Source organism: Merops nubicus, unplaced genomic scaffold, assembly GCF_000691845.1.
Source record: "Merops nubicus isolate BGI_N331 unplaced genomic scaffold, ASM69184v1 scaffold2467, whole genome shotgun sequence".
NCBI lineage: Eukaryota > Metazoa > Chordata > Aves > Coraciiformes > Meropidae > Merops > Merops nubicus.
Genome location: NW_008622134.1, coordinates 52,186 through 67,258, shown reverse-complemented (window position 1 = coordinate 67,258; position 15,073 = coordinate 52,186). Strand labels below are relative to the sequence as shown.

At 39.7% G+C, this 15,073-nt stretch overlaps 1 protein-coding gene across 1 annotated transcript in view; it reads right to left on the bottom strand.

Moving 5' to 3' along the window:
* SPAG17 (sperm associated antigen 17) overlaps window positions 1–15,073 on the bottom strand; it is a gene marked incomplete at its 5' end in the record, with an annotated part of 66,012 nt that overhangs the window by 1,092 nt on the left and 49,847 nt on the right. Inside the window, 11 exon segments of the mRNA XM_008944664.1 lie at window positions 222–378; window positions 1,593–1,653; window positions 4,709–4,878; window positions 5,361–5,512; window positions 6,762–6,863; window positions 8,131–8,227; window positions 8,819–8,921; window positions 11,217–11,270; window positions 11,716–11,818; window positions 12,945–12,990; window positions 14,633–14,746. Coding sequence (XP_008942912.1) covers window positions 222–378; window positions 1,593–1,653; window positions 4,709–4,878; window positions 5,361–5,512; window positions 6,762–6,863; window positions 8,131–8,227; window positions 8,819–8,921; window positions 11,217–11,270; window positions 11,716–11,818; window positions 12,945–12,990; window positions 14,633–14,746 — 1,159 coding nt within the window.

Here is a 15,073-nt window from a genome sequence, read left to right as displayed (position 1 = left end):
TTTCCCTACTTTTCAAAACATTATTCTGATGTAAAGTGCTTTTTGGTGACAGAATCTTACACTGTTTGTTTGTTGTGTTTTTGAAAGCTCCCACTTGTGTGTTTCTGAAAAGGACAGTAAAGCTTGCTACCTCAGCAGCCTGTGCTGGAAACCATGCTTAAGGCCCCTGGCAGGCAGACAGTCCCCAGGGTTGCTGCTAGAAGGTGTGTGGGAAGTAAGACAGCAAAGGATATTTGCTCTCACAGGCAGGAGAAGAGTCTCTGTTTCTGTTAATATTTCAATATCATGGGAAACTTCTTCAAGGCCACTGGTATCTTCCCCTCCAATTACCATGGCAAAAATCTCAATCTCCAGTTCAACCTGCAAGCCTGCTGCCACCTAGGAGAGACAAAGGTTACTCCCAGGAGAGGTGCACGTTCCATACAAGGTCCCCTCCAGCAGTCCTTGGAGCTGGCTCTTGTTCTGCCTTGTCTGATGAAATGAAGGACTTGGTGCCCAGCACATGATTGTGCTCACCAGCTACCCAGTATCTCTTTCACTGGGGAGGTGTCTACAGAACAGTGTCTCTTCCCATGGCAGTTTGAAAGAAAACTGCAAGGAGTTTGCATTTTTTCCCCTTCAATTTCCTTTTAGGTTCCAGAGGGAAAAGGGGAATTGGGACAGATGGGAGAGAATCAAAAAGAGGTTACTGATGCCCCAAGCCTGTCAGTGTCCAAGAGGCATTTGGACAATGTCCTTAACAACATGCTTGAACTTCTGGTCAGCTCTGAAGTAGGCAGGCAGTTGGATTAGATGATCATTGTAGGTCCCTTCCGACTGAAATATAGTATTTTATTTTAAAAATATAATAGAGGTAGGGAGGAAAAGGGAGATCCAGAAGGCTGGCTGTGTGGAGGGACCCAGGGAGGGGATCCAGTACAGAATAGTGGCTGGGGCTCTGGACTAGGAGGTGTAACTCGTGTTCTGGCATTGCCTCCCTGCACAAGCCACTGCTTCTCCATTTCATGTCTGTAAATGCATTGGCAAGGATATTGCCTGGTATTACCTGGATGTTGTTGGGATACTGGTGAGCCTAATATTTATTCAGATACAGCATGCAGCTGGAGAGAGAAAGAGACTGAACAAAGGCAGAAAGCATGAACTTCTACCTAATGGGCCAATTTGATGTGCTATAATGCTTTGCTAGACAAAAGATTTGAGGTGGAGAATAGTTGCAAGCAGGAGAAGAAATGGTTGAGGTTACTAGGTTCAACTCTTGAAGGTATCAGAACAGGAAAGTCTAGGTGTAAGACAGAGCAGATATAAAAAGTACACTAAATGATGGGAAAACTCAGAGGTCGTGGTAGAGTATGCTGTTTGCTTCAGAAAAGCTCTCTTCAACCTCAGTGCTGGACCTGCTGCTTTCTGCTGAACTGAACGTGTTTATCCCTCTGCATTCTGGGACTCGGAGCACACGCAGTGCTTGGTTGAAGGCATCAGCAGGACAGCAGAAGGCAGCATCTCCTCAAACAAATCATGTTTCCAGACAGTGGGTGTGAGAGGACCAGCTGAATATAGAAAAGAAACCCCAAAAGATATTTAGTGTAACCTACTGGTCCTGGTGTGTACATCACTCTCAGTCCTGTGTGCGGAGGTGGTTGCTTCACCCGAAACCTGTGAGAAAGAGGGGAGAATCACTTTGACAGAAACTGTTTCAGGCAGGCAGAAGGCCCTGTTGGGAAGCAGGCTCTCTGCTCTTCCTCTGCTTGTGCAAACGACAGCAGAGTTTGTTAGCTCATTCTTCCTGTCACAATGTACAACTTGGGCTACAGCAGTAGTCCTGGGCTTCTCACCAAGGCTCATGTTTCTAACAACAAAAAACAACCAAAAGGAGTGGATTCATGAGCCAGAGTAAATCTCCAAAGAGCTTGTTACACTGCCTGGTCCTTACAACAGAATGTGGAACATCAGCATTCTAAGCCTGTGTACACAAAGGAGGCTGAAGTACAAAATACATCTTTTCAGCAAACACCTGAATGTTGCACACTCAGGAGTCCCTTAATGAGCTTTATTTAATGTCTTTTGATATGATTATGTTGCAGAAGGCAGGACACTGGTGTAAATAATCTTTCATTTCATGGTACCTACTAAGGCAGTAGTTTCACTTTGTTTCTGACATTGTTTCACATCTGTGCAGTCTTTTTGTGCACACAACTTCTACTGTTAAGTTCTCTAAAGATTATTAGAGCAGATATGACCTCTACTTTTGCATGGCTCTGAACTTTACCCTGTGTTTTTCATTTTCCTCTGAAGAACAGTTACCAGTATGCATCTGCACCAGAAGCTGTTAAAAGGCAGGAGAAGCATTCCTAGTATAGGGCTCCCTCTGATGGAAAGCTCTGTCAGACTTACAAATGGTCATAACTCCTACTCTTTCTCTGGAGTGCTGGATGTTATGAGAAACTGGACTTGACTTTCTTTGTCAGGATGTTCCAACATATTTAGGCTATGGTACACACAGTTTAGAAGGCACAGAGCTGACTACTGAGCCTGTCATGGAAAAGTTTTGGCTTCAACACAAAGAGCTTCCTGAGCAGACCTGGCTCAGGATTACCCACCATTGGCCTTGCCTCTGCCCTCAGCACATCCTGCTTTCATTCAGCAGCTAGTCACTTAGTTCTCCTCTCAAAGCATCAGGTAAAAGGTAAGCTGAATTTATCAGAATCATGGTGTTATTTTCCTTGACTGTCTACATATAGTGTCCTGGCACGTCAGGTAAAAAAAAAAATGAAAAAAGTAATGTGCATTAAAAAAAAAAAAAAATAAAAAAAGTAATGTGCAGATCTTGAGCTCTAGGATGTTGGTATGTGATCTGCTGGTTTATCATGGTATGCACTGTGATGCTTAAATGTGCAGTAGAGGGAAAAAAAACTCACCTCTTTGAGGCCATATCTAACTAGGCTGATTTAAAAAAAAAAAAAACAAACCAAAACTCAAACCCCAGTAACAATCATATCTGCTTTCCATCCTGCTGGGAAGATGTACAGTAGTCTCTCAGCTGGGCTAGAACAGCCTTCTGAAGTGCATAGATAGCTGACTACTCCCAAGAGATCATGATGATTCCAGCAGGGTAAGTTGTCTTCACCTAAAGAGGTGAGATCCTGTTTTGATAATTAGCTACCCCAGAAGGAGGAACAACAACTATCAGAAAAATGTTTGTTTCAGTCCAGCACTGTGGTACCACTGTAAATGGATTTTGTGACTGCTGAGGTAGAGTCGAGTGAGGTGTCACAGTGACACTGTTTTTAAAGAGGACATGGAACTGTAGGTCACCCACATCCAGAAAAGGGTAGTTTGGCAGGTGCTTGCCCATGTGAAAAGTGCTCCAAGGAAACAGCATCCAGAAGCTGCAGCACATCAGGGCCATGAAACTTGTACACTCAAGCCCAAGATGTTTAATGCCCTCCTTGTTGATTTCCTTAACCAGTGCTAATGTTGCAGGAAAAGCTATTTATCACTGGTGCTAAGAGGAACCAGCTTTTGAATGATGTAGACCAACATGACAGTAGGATGTTTATTGCCATGCTTTCAGTTAGCTTCCCTGTCCTGGGACCTCTGGGTCTATCAGAAGAAAAAAAATAGAACAGGAGTGATCCAAGCTTGGCTTACTCTTAAGTTTCTGAAGGAACAGTATGTAACTGTCTCTTAGGATAAATGGATGTGATTGGCCAAAATAGCAGCTTTCAGTTAACTGCTAAATAAACCAAGAACCTCTCCAGCTGCAAAAGGTAAGTGCAGGCTCTCCTTTAAACCAAAAAGCCAGGTAGCTAGAGCAGAGCTAAGGTGAGTGCAGCTGAGCAAACTGAGTGGGAAGACTATGCTTTGTCCCCTTTTCTGTCACATCTGGCACCTGGGAGGACAGAAGTCACAAGCACACCTGCCTGAATGCTGCTGAAGTAAACCCACTGGAACTGCTGGGGCGGGAGGGACTGAATGGACAGAGGTGCACTCACACACCAGGGGAATTCTAGTACAGAAGACCAATCACAAGCCTTTTCTTGGTGTATTTATGTAGTCTTTAACCTGTAGCTGAGTAAATATGGTAATTTCCTGTGAGCTGTCATGCAGGGCAAGAGAAACTCTGCCGGACTGCAGACGTAGAAATGGACTTGCTTGTTCCCACCCTCCTGGAAGGCAGTGCAGTGCCATTTTGTCCTGTGCACAGACAGGGTGACACTGGGTAAGGGAAATGTGTGCAGGAGTAAATGCTTCATGTCATCCTCATCCTCTGCTTGTTCCCAGCATCGTCACTGGAGCTGATACAGATGTGTATCTGTCTGAATACAGCTGTGTCCATTTAGATTGTCTGACTTGCAGCATCCAGCAACATTTCCCAAAAGCTAAATATAATACTGGTTACCATGAAAGACTTTGGTCCTTGAACCCAAGAAATTCAAGAAGAACCACTAAACCATCTGCAGTGGGCCAGGACTATGCATACAGGACCTGTTGTTCCTTCCTGCTTTCCATTGGCCTAACAACATTAATACACAAATAATGCTGAAGTATTTTGAATATTATCTCTTCTATCCAATCTGTTGTTATCAAATTATTCCAAATATAAAAATACCATTTGTTATCTCATGTTAATCAGATCAAAGGGTTGACAATTAATAAGCAATGCATATTTGGACAGTTAAACCCTAAGGTACTAAAAATTCACACTAACCTTGAGAAGTTCACACCAACATTCTTCAGGATCACAGTTGCTGCATATGTGCAGCCTTCCTTTAGCACCCCAAATGTCACTCTGGGTGGAATGAGGTGGAAGCCACTAAGATGCTGTCTTGTTGGTGCAAGAGAAGACGTGTTGACCCTTCCTGAGACGGGATCTTCTATCTTCACAAACAGAATTAAAATATTACAGAACAGAAAAAGCTGGTGGCCATCAAGTTAGGTTCAGAATTACCTGACCTACATTTAACCTCTGTCCACTCATCCTGAAGAATTACAAAAAGACATCCTAATCTTAGTAAAAAAGAAAGAGGTACTTTAAATATTGTCTGCAAATTTATACTGGTTTGAGTATCCAAACATATTAAGCCACTGAGATGTCTCAGGGGGATTAGGGGAAGCTCTTCTCTTTTGGAAATCAGAGCTTTCTGGTGTGTGCCTGGTGCAGAACTATGTTTTTGGCAAACGAGTTTGTTCTAGCAGTTAAGAGGAAAGGTACTTTCAGAACTGCCAGTAAATTTATACATAAAATTGCAGTGTTTCACTAGACAGATTCAAAATACCTTTCAGTATTGCTCCAAAGTGAAGATTTTATGCAAAGGAGATGACAGAGAGGATACTAATATTAAAAAAAGATGCTATTTTACCTTTTTATTTGGTATGGAGTTTGGTTTTCTCCCCTGAAGGGATGAGGGTAATTTCACTTTCTCTTTTCTTGGCTGTCCTGCAGCGTTCACCAGCAGACTCTGAACTTTATGTTGAAAGGGTGTCTCTTGTGATCTTGCAGCCGTGTGTAGGTCTGGAAAGGAAAGAGTTCCAAAAGCATGAAAAACTAAGCATTGTATTCAGCCTAATTCATATGTCTGACACGTATGCTTCTGACTCTGGGGTTAAGATATCTTAGCTATCTTTTCACCTTGGAACTGAGCATAACAGAGATAGACTGAGCATAAGGATGGCCAGAGCAACTTGGATCTCAATACAGCTTCTTTTGCTTGACAACCTAAGACTCATGGAGTTTGTTATAAGGTCTGATAACCTCTGAAGAGAACACGCAAGGCAATTACGGTGGCTGTCTTTTCACTAGAGATCAACATCTAGATCAGTATTTCTATGGAAGAGAATTGTTTTTTTCTCATTTTGGACTGCAGGCACTGTCTAGCTGGAACACTAGGCTGGTCAGTTAGTCATTGTGACAAGGCAGAAATGTTATTTGAGAATAACATCTTCTTGAAATTCCACTCTTATTTCCAGACAACAGAACTGCAGGTGGCAGAGAGGGGCTTCCCATCTAAGCAGAAATGAATGGCCCAGAGCTTACTTAAAAAAAAAAAGCTAAGCATGGACATTAGGGAAAACCCACTAGCATTTCTCATGTTGCCTAAAGGTAAGCAACATTTATGCTTTGACATCAGAAGTTAGTGTAGTTTTGGCATCTGTCTCTCCACACACATCTCCACCCCTAAGCTGCTGTTCCTTTTCTGTCACCTACCCTGTGACTCTGAAGTACAGGTTAGTACATCTGCTCTGAGGTTTCTAGATTTTGCATAAATAACAGGAAATGTGGCATTATGTGAGAGCCAAAGGTTGGGGCAAATTAAAGCAGAGTGGTAGCTCTCCAGTGGTGACAATTCAAGGCTATCACCACAAGCAGATCCATAAACAGTGAAAGACGGTAGATGTACCAAGGAAAGCAAAACTGAACAGGGATGTATAAAGGGCAAAGACCATTTAACCACTCTTTGTTCTAGAGTCTTCTGTTATGGGTTTTAATGAGTAGAAATGAGAAAAATTACTTCTTGGCTTTGTCTGCAGTTCTACCATCCCCATCATCCCCAAGTTGTTACAGCAGTTTCCTAGTGTGAAGGAGGGAATCTCTCCCATTAATTCCATACTCCTCTCCATTTCTGCCAGTCTTGCATTCAGATGTATTCAGAATGGTGAACAGAGACAGGTAGACTTAAATTTCTATTGTAAATATTTTGTCAGAAGTTATAAGAAGATAGATATTAACCTGCTCCAAACTAGATTTGTGAAGGCAACTTTACCTGTTGTGCTGCTGGAACCTTCAATTTGTTTGGAATGAGCAACCTGCTGCAGAAGGCCAGATGAAGGTGAGGGATCAGTCACGGTGCTGAGACATTCAGATGCTAGAGGAAAAATAATGGAACTCTGTGACAAGTGTTTTTCATGATCATCATAATTTTCATAAACACATAAAAAAAATCACTTTAATTTGAAATCTTTGAAAGCTGTCTACATAGCCATGAAAGGTTAGTTAAGTTCCACATGGGACATTTTGCTCCACTGGGCAACAGGGATCAAAAATGCCTGTCTTGTGATCAGTCATTTCTTGTTCCCTGGCTGAGCAATGAGCTGTGAAGGGCTAACAGACAATCCAGCACAGGTCTTCTGGTGACTGCAAGACGAACGAATACGGGAACTAGTGGAGGTCTGATAAAGCCCCATGGAAGACTGCTTTGCAAATATAACTCTTTGCTGTGTATGACAATCTCACTCTGTGCTCACTCTGTGTTACTTGTCAGTGCTGTTTCCAAGCAGAACTGAAGTATTCCCCTCAATGTTGTACAGCTCAAATCTAAGATGCTGGTTTAGTCTTTCACTGCTTCCTGTCATCCAGTCACTGATTTCCTCCTATATCCTCCAAACCAACCTTAGCCTGCATGTTTCCTATTCTGTCTTGCCTTTGCTCTAGTCTCCAAGCTGCCCCTCTTACCACTGAGTTTCAGAATTCCATCTCCCCTTTTTCGTTCCCTATAGTCATATTAGTCTCTTTCTAAACCTGGTCTCCTTGATTCTTACTCATCCACCCATAACTATTGTTTATTCCATTTAAGTTTTTCTTGAACATTTTGCATCCACTCACCCCTCATCTATAGCACAATTCTTCAGCTTTGCATCCAAAGCTGATGGTACTTCCACATTATGTCATAACTGAAAAGGCTCCTTTAACACACTAAATACATAAGTTTCATGGACCACATTTGTATTAGTGGCTTAAACAGCAACATTCCCAGATACTGGAAGATACTAAGCCATACTGTTAACTTATTAGAACACTGGTGTGGTATTGACTGTGCAACTTAGCAGTCTCCCCCAAAAACATTCTTAGGAATACAAGTTTTAGCCAGGGGAAAAGACATCTTGTTTTGGGGAGACTAAATTTACACTGTCTGCTCCATACTAGTGGATGATCTCAATGTCAGAGAGTGCTGCTGGGTATGTTTCATGTATCAGAACAGATAAGGCCAGTGTGGTGCAAGTAGTTCATGTTTCAAAAGGACTAGGGATGCATGGGGTCAGATAATGTAATCTTAAATTTAACTGTAATATGAAATGAGACAACTGGATAAAACAATGGAGAAGATACTAAGATGTTGCCAGACAGTAGATTACCTCTACTGGGTTTTTTGTTCATCTCTATAGAGACATGGCCACTTTCTTTTTTTTGAACTGGAGGAAGTTCCATAGACAGTGTTTCCACATCAGAAAACTAGAGAAAAGAAATAAAGAGGGTTTAGGTCTCCCAGCTAAACACTTGGGGACAAAAATAGCAGACACCCACCTCTCCTCCTGACCCCCCCCAATTTTTTTTTTTTTTTAAAGAAGGGTGCAAAGAAAACAAATATGCAGAAAAGTGCTAACTACAAAAAAAGATATAAATAAGTATACCTTGGATTCCAAAGTACATTTTTGAGTATGCTTTTTGCATTCATCAGGTAAGATTACAACAGGAAAGTTCCCAAGATCACCTTTAAGCCAGGAGGGTTAGGTCTACTAATTCCCTTTCTAGTTAGAGAGAGGTTTTTGAGGGGTAAGTGAAAAGACCTGAGCTTCTGCTCTGAATCAGACTCTTGAGTTTATGTGAGGAGCCTACACAGTCTGTACTTGATAAACATATACCATCTCCAAGATGTGTTTCCTTTGACAAGGGCATATAATTCCCAGTATTAATTCTGCCACAACTGTTCTCTGTAATAGTTTCTTGAGATAAACTGAGGCTGGGAAGTAAAGTCACAACTGTCTTTGTGGGACTGACAGAAGCTTGGCCTAACACAAAGTCATTCAGTATTCAGCTACATACCTTTTTTGAGAAAAACTCCTTGCTGAATTCTGATTTAAAATATGGAGGAATTATTTTATTTCTTATTGCCATTAAAAGCTTCTTTTCTTCATCAAGTTCTTTCCTAAGTGAGTTTTAAAATTGTTGGTAAGGAAAACAAAGGAAAAAGCATTATAACTGTTTTTCAGTATTATGTTTAAAACATTGAGGAATGGAACTGATAGAGGCAAGTAGCATTTTTTTTCTTGATAAAATCAAGAATGATATTCTTGTAATGGGCAATTTTCTCAGTGACAGATGGAGAACAGGCTAGTCTGGCATGCACAGACAAGGTCCTCCTCAGGTGTGGAGGACACGCTACATCGAGGGGCTGATCAAAGTGCATATGGACAGTGGGCTGGCTGCTACAAAGAGCTTCTCAGAAGATGCTCCAGTTCTCTGAATCTTGTGGAACATGCCTGAGACTGACAATAGTGTCTTTCCAACAAACGTTTACATCTGAGAATCAGTATTTCAAATGCATTGCTAAAATTCCTAACACAAAATTGATCCAATTTCCTTATTTTATCAGAGGAAAAACTTGATGTCTCTGTGGATACAGAAAAAGCTGGTCAAACTTCTGAAGGTAAGATTTAGCACAGTAAGGACCAGTTATGTTTTCAGCTTGGTTTAGTCCAGTTTTGTACTACTATAATTTCACTGACTTGCTGGATCTAATATCTGCTATGAAATTATCACTTTTAATCATGCTGAGAGTTTTGAGGCTGGCTTTAGAGTGACAACTGCATGTGATGTTCTTGGGTGCTGGATACTCACATATATTTAAAGTCATTCTTTAAACAGCATGCAAAACAGTGTAAAATGCTATATTAAAATATAAATCTGAAATGATAAAGAGTTTTTTATCTCATGCAAGTTAAAAAGTAATTAATTAGCAGCATGCTGTTTAGCCTTTCACAAAAATAAGAAAGAAAAAGCAAGTTTCTGATCATAATATTGGTTCATCACCATTTCAGGTTATTCTGTTTAAGCTAAGAAATGTTAAATTACTTCTATAGCTGTCAATATAACTGTTTTAATTCCATTGTACATTAATGTATATTGCTGATAACTTTCTCTAAGTTAATCCTAGTTCATGTATCAAGTTTTCTATTTCACTGTAAATTAAATGCATATTTTTAATTCTTTAACTTTACACAGTCCTGCTTGGATTACACTAAGGAATTTGATGTTCTGTCAGATTCACAAAGCCTCTTCCTCTAGAATTGAAAATGATAATGGCTTAAATACACAATACTTAAATGAGGAGGTTTTGTGTGGTACTAAAGTATTACATAATGCAGTAATGTAATTGTGTCTCCCCATAGAATAAGAGTCTGTAGATTTACTTTCCCAAAATCCTATTTTTCTCTCAATTAGTAGTGGCTTTAAGATTACTCCTACTTTTTTTCAAATGCTTTTGTGAATTACCATATCTGCAACTGAAATTCAGACTTTTGATTTACACCTGAGCAGAAATTCTCATGAAAATTCATCTATCTGATTTTGAAATATACATTTTTAGAAATATCTGCTGTTTCAAAGCATCAATTTTTTTTTCTTCCCCTCATCAAACAGCTTCACCATTCATCAGTGGGAGATAAAGGGCAACTTTTTACAAATTTGAAAGGAAGGGAAATCAAGGGGATTAAAAGTAAAATTGAGAGTCAGCCTTAAACACAACTTTCAGTGTTAGAAAGAGTTTTATGTCTATACACACTTGCAGCAAATTTACTAAAAAATTTGCTGCAAACTTGCAGCAAAGACCAGCAGAATCCTGGGCTGCACGAGGAAGAGTGTTGTCAGCAGAGCCTGAGAGTTAAACCTTTCCCTTTTGCTCAGCAGTGGTGAAGCCACACGTGAAGTACTATGTCCATTTCTGGGGTCCCTGATAGACAAGCCATAAAGATGAATAAAGGCTTAAAGGATCTTCTCACATGAGGAGAGGCTGGGAGAACTGGTACAGTTTTGCCATGAGAAGCTTTGAAACATCACCACGTGGTAGACATGTCTCTGAAGTTCTATTTGAAAAATTACCTGGGATTTGTGGAACAGCCAAATCTTAACCTAAAGCATCAGCATTTGTAAATATTAATATCATTTCTTTTCCATGCTGATGGCAGAAGTGGAAAACAGGACGCAGGGCTTCTGACTTGTTTTGAATAGCGTAAGTTAACAGTAACACTGCTAAGTTATTTAAAAAAGGAGAGAGACTCAATCCACCCACTTAGCCTTTCTGTTGCAGAGAACACCCTGTTATTTGCTAGTAAACCATTGGACCATTACCCAAGACCTGGTGAAATCAATAACAATCTTTCCAAAAGCAGAATTAAAGTTTGCCCATAAAATAAATAACTTTCTGTCCTACTAATAATGTTACCTGTGCTCTTCTAGTCTTCTTTGCCACTTGGATGTTGGTGTTACTCCTTCTTGACTGTTTGATCGAGAAAGGATAAAAAGTAGTGAAAATGAAAAACAACTAGCATTATGTTCTATAAGCACAAAAAAATTTACAAAATAACACTGGAAAGAAAATACTCTATGAAAGTATGTTATATTAACATCTCAGGTTACTCCTGACTTGGACTTCTATGGTTTGCACAAAATTGTTCGCTCATATCTGCATTTTTATTATATTATTAAATCAAGGAAAATCCCAAAATCCTCTTCCAGAAAAATGTAATGTATCTTTTAGGTAAGGAAAGAGCCACAGAGGGACAAAATAACTGTAGGAAAAGCTAGAGAAATGTTGTGATACATATCTAGAGATGTAGGTCTTGATCCTTAATCAATCAGTAACATACATTGTCTTGCTTCTGTGCTTGGGTCCATCCTTTGTGTTACTTACATCTGAATTAGTTCTCAATGGTCTGTCCTACCTGAACCTCTGACCTTGGTCCTCAATTTGGGTAGTGGTTGTCTTCTCTGCGTTGCACTGGCGATGAGAAACCACTGCCTGTTCATATAGCTTAGTTATGTGAGCTGTAAGATAAAGAGTATTACTGAGTGTACAGATGTATGGAGAAATATGCTTGTATATTCTATATTCAATGGAGTAACTACTAGTATAATGGAGAAAAGTCAGTCTTCCCATATGTGAGATTGTGACTAGCTCTGGGGCTTCAATAAAGAGTTACCCTGTCCACTGACATCTTTTATAAAATAGGTTATTTCATGCCTTGAACCTAAACTCTGTATCCAAAGAAATTTTGTTGGTTGAAAACAAATATCTGTGGCAAAACTTAGGAAATTTGAGTATTGAGAGATATGATCCAACCTGACTGTGACAGTATGTCTTAGTAGCTTGGGAATTATGTAATTTGTTTTTCACCATAACACATACTTTTATTTTTTCTTCTTTTTCTATTTTTACCTCTTTTAAAGATCATTTCTTTCCCACTATCTTTTTCATTAACAATGTTATGTTAAAATTGGATCTCCATTTAAATCAGGAAACTGCAGCAAGCATTTGTTGCTGTAATGTCCATCTACTTTGCACAATATGCTTTTTTAACAAGCAGAAATGCTCTTGACAAAGCAGGAAGGGCAGAAAATAACACTTTAAAGGCAAACATTACTATGAATTATTACTATGAAGTACTATGAATGTTTTAATGGAAAAGGCTTATGGATTTTTAAATGAAACAAACTTATTAATTTTTATTTGTACATAATGAAAATATTCATAAATAAGGGAAAGCTAATACATTGTTCTCCCTTTTCCCTTAGGCAAGGTTAATGTAACCAAAACACATGATTTTTTTGAGATCAGATTTTCAAGTGTAATAAATAACCAGAATTCATCTAGTTGCTTTGAAAAAACTTGTCTGAAAAGTAACCAAGTACTATCACAGTTCTTCCACCTAAGAAAACTCAATACATGTGGAAATGTAAGTCAAAACAGCAAATCCACAGGAACTGTTTTTTAGAGGTACTGAATCATTGATGCTAACAAGTTCCAATCACCTGTGAAAATCACACAGAAGGATGTACCTTGGTCATAGATCCATTCACCTTTATGTTCCTTCTTTAAAAATAATACTACTGTACTTTACAACTTACTATGGTTTTTTACAGTTTTAGAAGACAGATATGAAATTTTTATTACCTCTGTCACTGAGATTTTCTGTTGACTTCTCCCAGTTAGGGAAGGACTGCAATAAAAAAGGAATAACTGTGACTATGTGAGAAACAGACCTCACAACAACAGCATCCTATTCCAAGGATTTCCATCCTAAACAAGTGTTATCTCATTACCTGAGAATGTGACTGTAAGCATGGAGGTATTTCAGTATGTTAGAAAACATGAGCTGGGAGAAAAAGGAAATTAAGTACTACTTCCCTGTTTTAAACAGGTACTTGTTTCCTTCTTGCTGATCTTCTTCACAAATGGGTTTGTATTTTATATGGTTGGTGCTTATTAAATCAACAAAGCTAATTCATCACTAAACTCATATCCTTCTGCAAAGGATTTGAACCAGATCTAAAACTCGTTGTCACAACAAGAAGTCAAACAGGAAACGTGTTTGGGAATTTCTAGGCTTTGTAACTGAGGAGATTTCATGTGTTTGGTTTACCAAGGGGAAAAAAAATTAAAATAAAGTTACAGATCTATTCAGAAAAATAGAAAAATGAAATTAACAGCTTTTAAAACTAGAAAGATCTCATTCCTAATGTTTCTGAATGTTGAGACAAGGTTTAAAAGGTATACTCTAAGGCCAAGATGATGGCTGTTTACTAGAATATATTCACTTTTGAAAGCCTGATAAATCATCTGGAAGTGAATATTTAAACTAAAATGCCTGAATCTGCCCACTTCCAGCTTTGCCCCATTCCCTCTAGTTCTGTTGTTACTTGAGATCCTAAAAAGTCCCTCCCCAGCTTTCTTGTAGGCCCCCCTAAGATACTGGAAGGCCACAATAAGGTCACCTCGGAGCCTTCTCTTCTCCAGACTGAACAGCCCCAACTCTCTCAGTCTGTCCTCGTAGGAGAGCTGCTCCAGCCCTCGGATCATTCTCGTGGCCCTTCTCTGGACACGCTCCAGCAGGTCCACGTCCCTCTTGTAATGGGGGCTCCCATTAGTGTCAAAGGCTTTGCTCAGGTCCAGGTAAATGACATCAGTTGCTCGCCCCTTGTCTATTAATGTTGTGACCTTCTCATAGAAGGCCACCAGGTTTGTCAGGCATGATTTGCCCGTGGTGAAGCCATGCTGACTGTACCCAATCACCTCTTCACTAGCCTTCTGTCTCAGCACTGCCTCCAGGAGGATCTGCTCATCCTTCTTTTTTCTTTTCATGCTCTAATTATCAGTGCAAATTAGCAGAGTACATTTTCAAAAAAACATGTAAAAGCTGCCCAGTACTAATAACAATATTCCTCCACATTATTTCTGGATTATCCCAAAAGCAGGGTTTAAAATCTCACTATGGAGGTGGACTGAAATACAAGTCTCCCAGCTGCAGTGGCAACAGACTGGAAAAATCATCAGCTCCTGATACTGGGGGTTATACACATTTCAGTAATTTTGGCCTGTGTGTTTGGGAATGTATCACTCCATAGAGCCAAACTCTAGCACTGTTTTCAGCATTGCTTCCCCCAAATGGCAGTAGTGCCATTCAGTAGTCCAGCTGAATGCCAAGCATGGCTCTGCTTCACCATGAAACTACAGCAAAGCTGGCACTGTGCTATCCTATTTGCTAGCTTATTAACGGATAACAATGCGTTTTAAGGCTGACAATTCCACTGCAATACAATGGTTTTGTTGGACAAAGTAGTTAAAAACTGCATGTTTCTCACTGTAACCAGCTGAAGGAGACTTGCAGCATTCTCCTTTTCCTCTTCTGTTCTTGGTTCTTTTACATTCATTTCTTCCAACTCATTTTCCTGCTTCAAAATGTTGTCTATATATTCCTGGTGGAACAAAGAAAAAGAACAAGAAAGATGCAGATGTTTTCTCTGCAGAGGTAGACTTAAGGGTCACATATATAAGGAAAAGAGTCTGTAGGAGTAATGGACATACGTGCTTCTTCCCAATGTTATAAAGGTCCCTTCTGTGAATTTGTGTCAATGGGTTATATAGATATCTCAAGGTTTGCATGAAGAAATAGTTTATAAAGAACAAAACAGGTCAAAGAGAGGAGTACACGCTGAGAAGGTAGCAGGTGAAAGCTCACCAAGGACTAATCAGCTCTGAAGACTATCAATACTGCTGAGTCTGCAAGAAATAACACACTACGA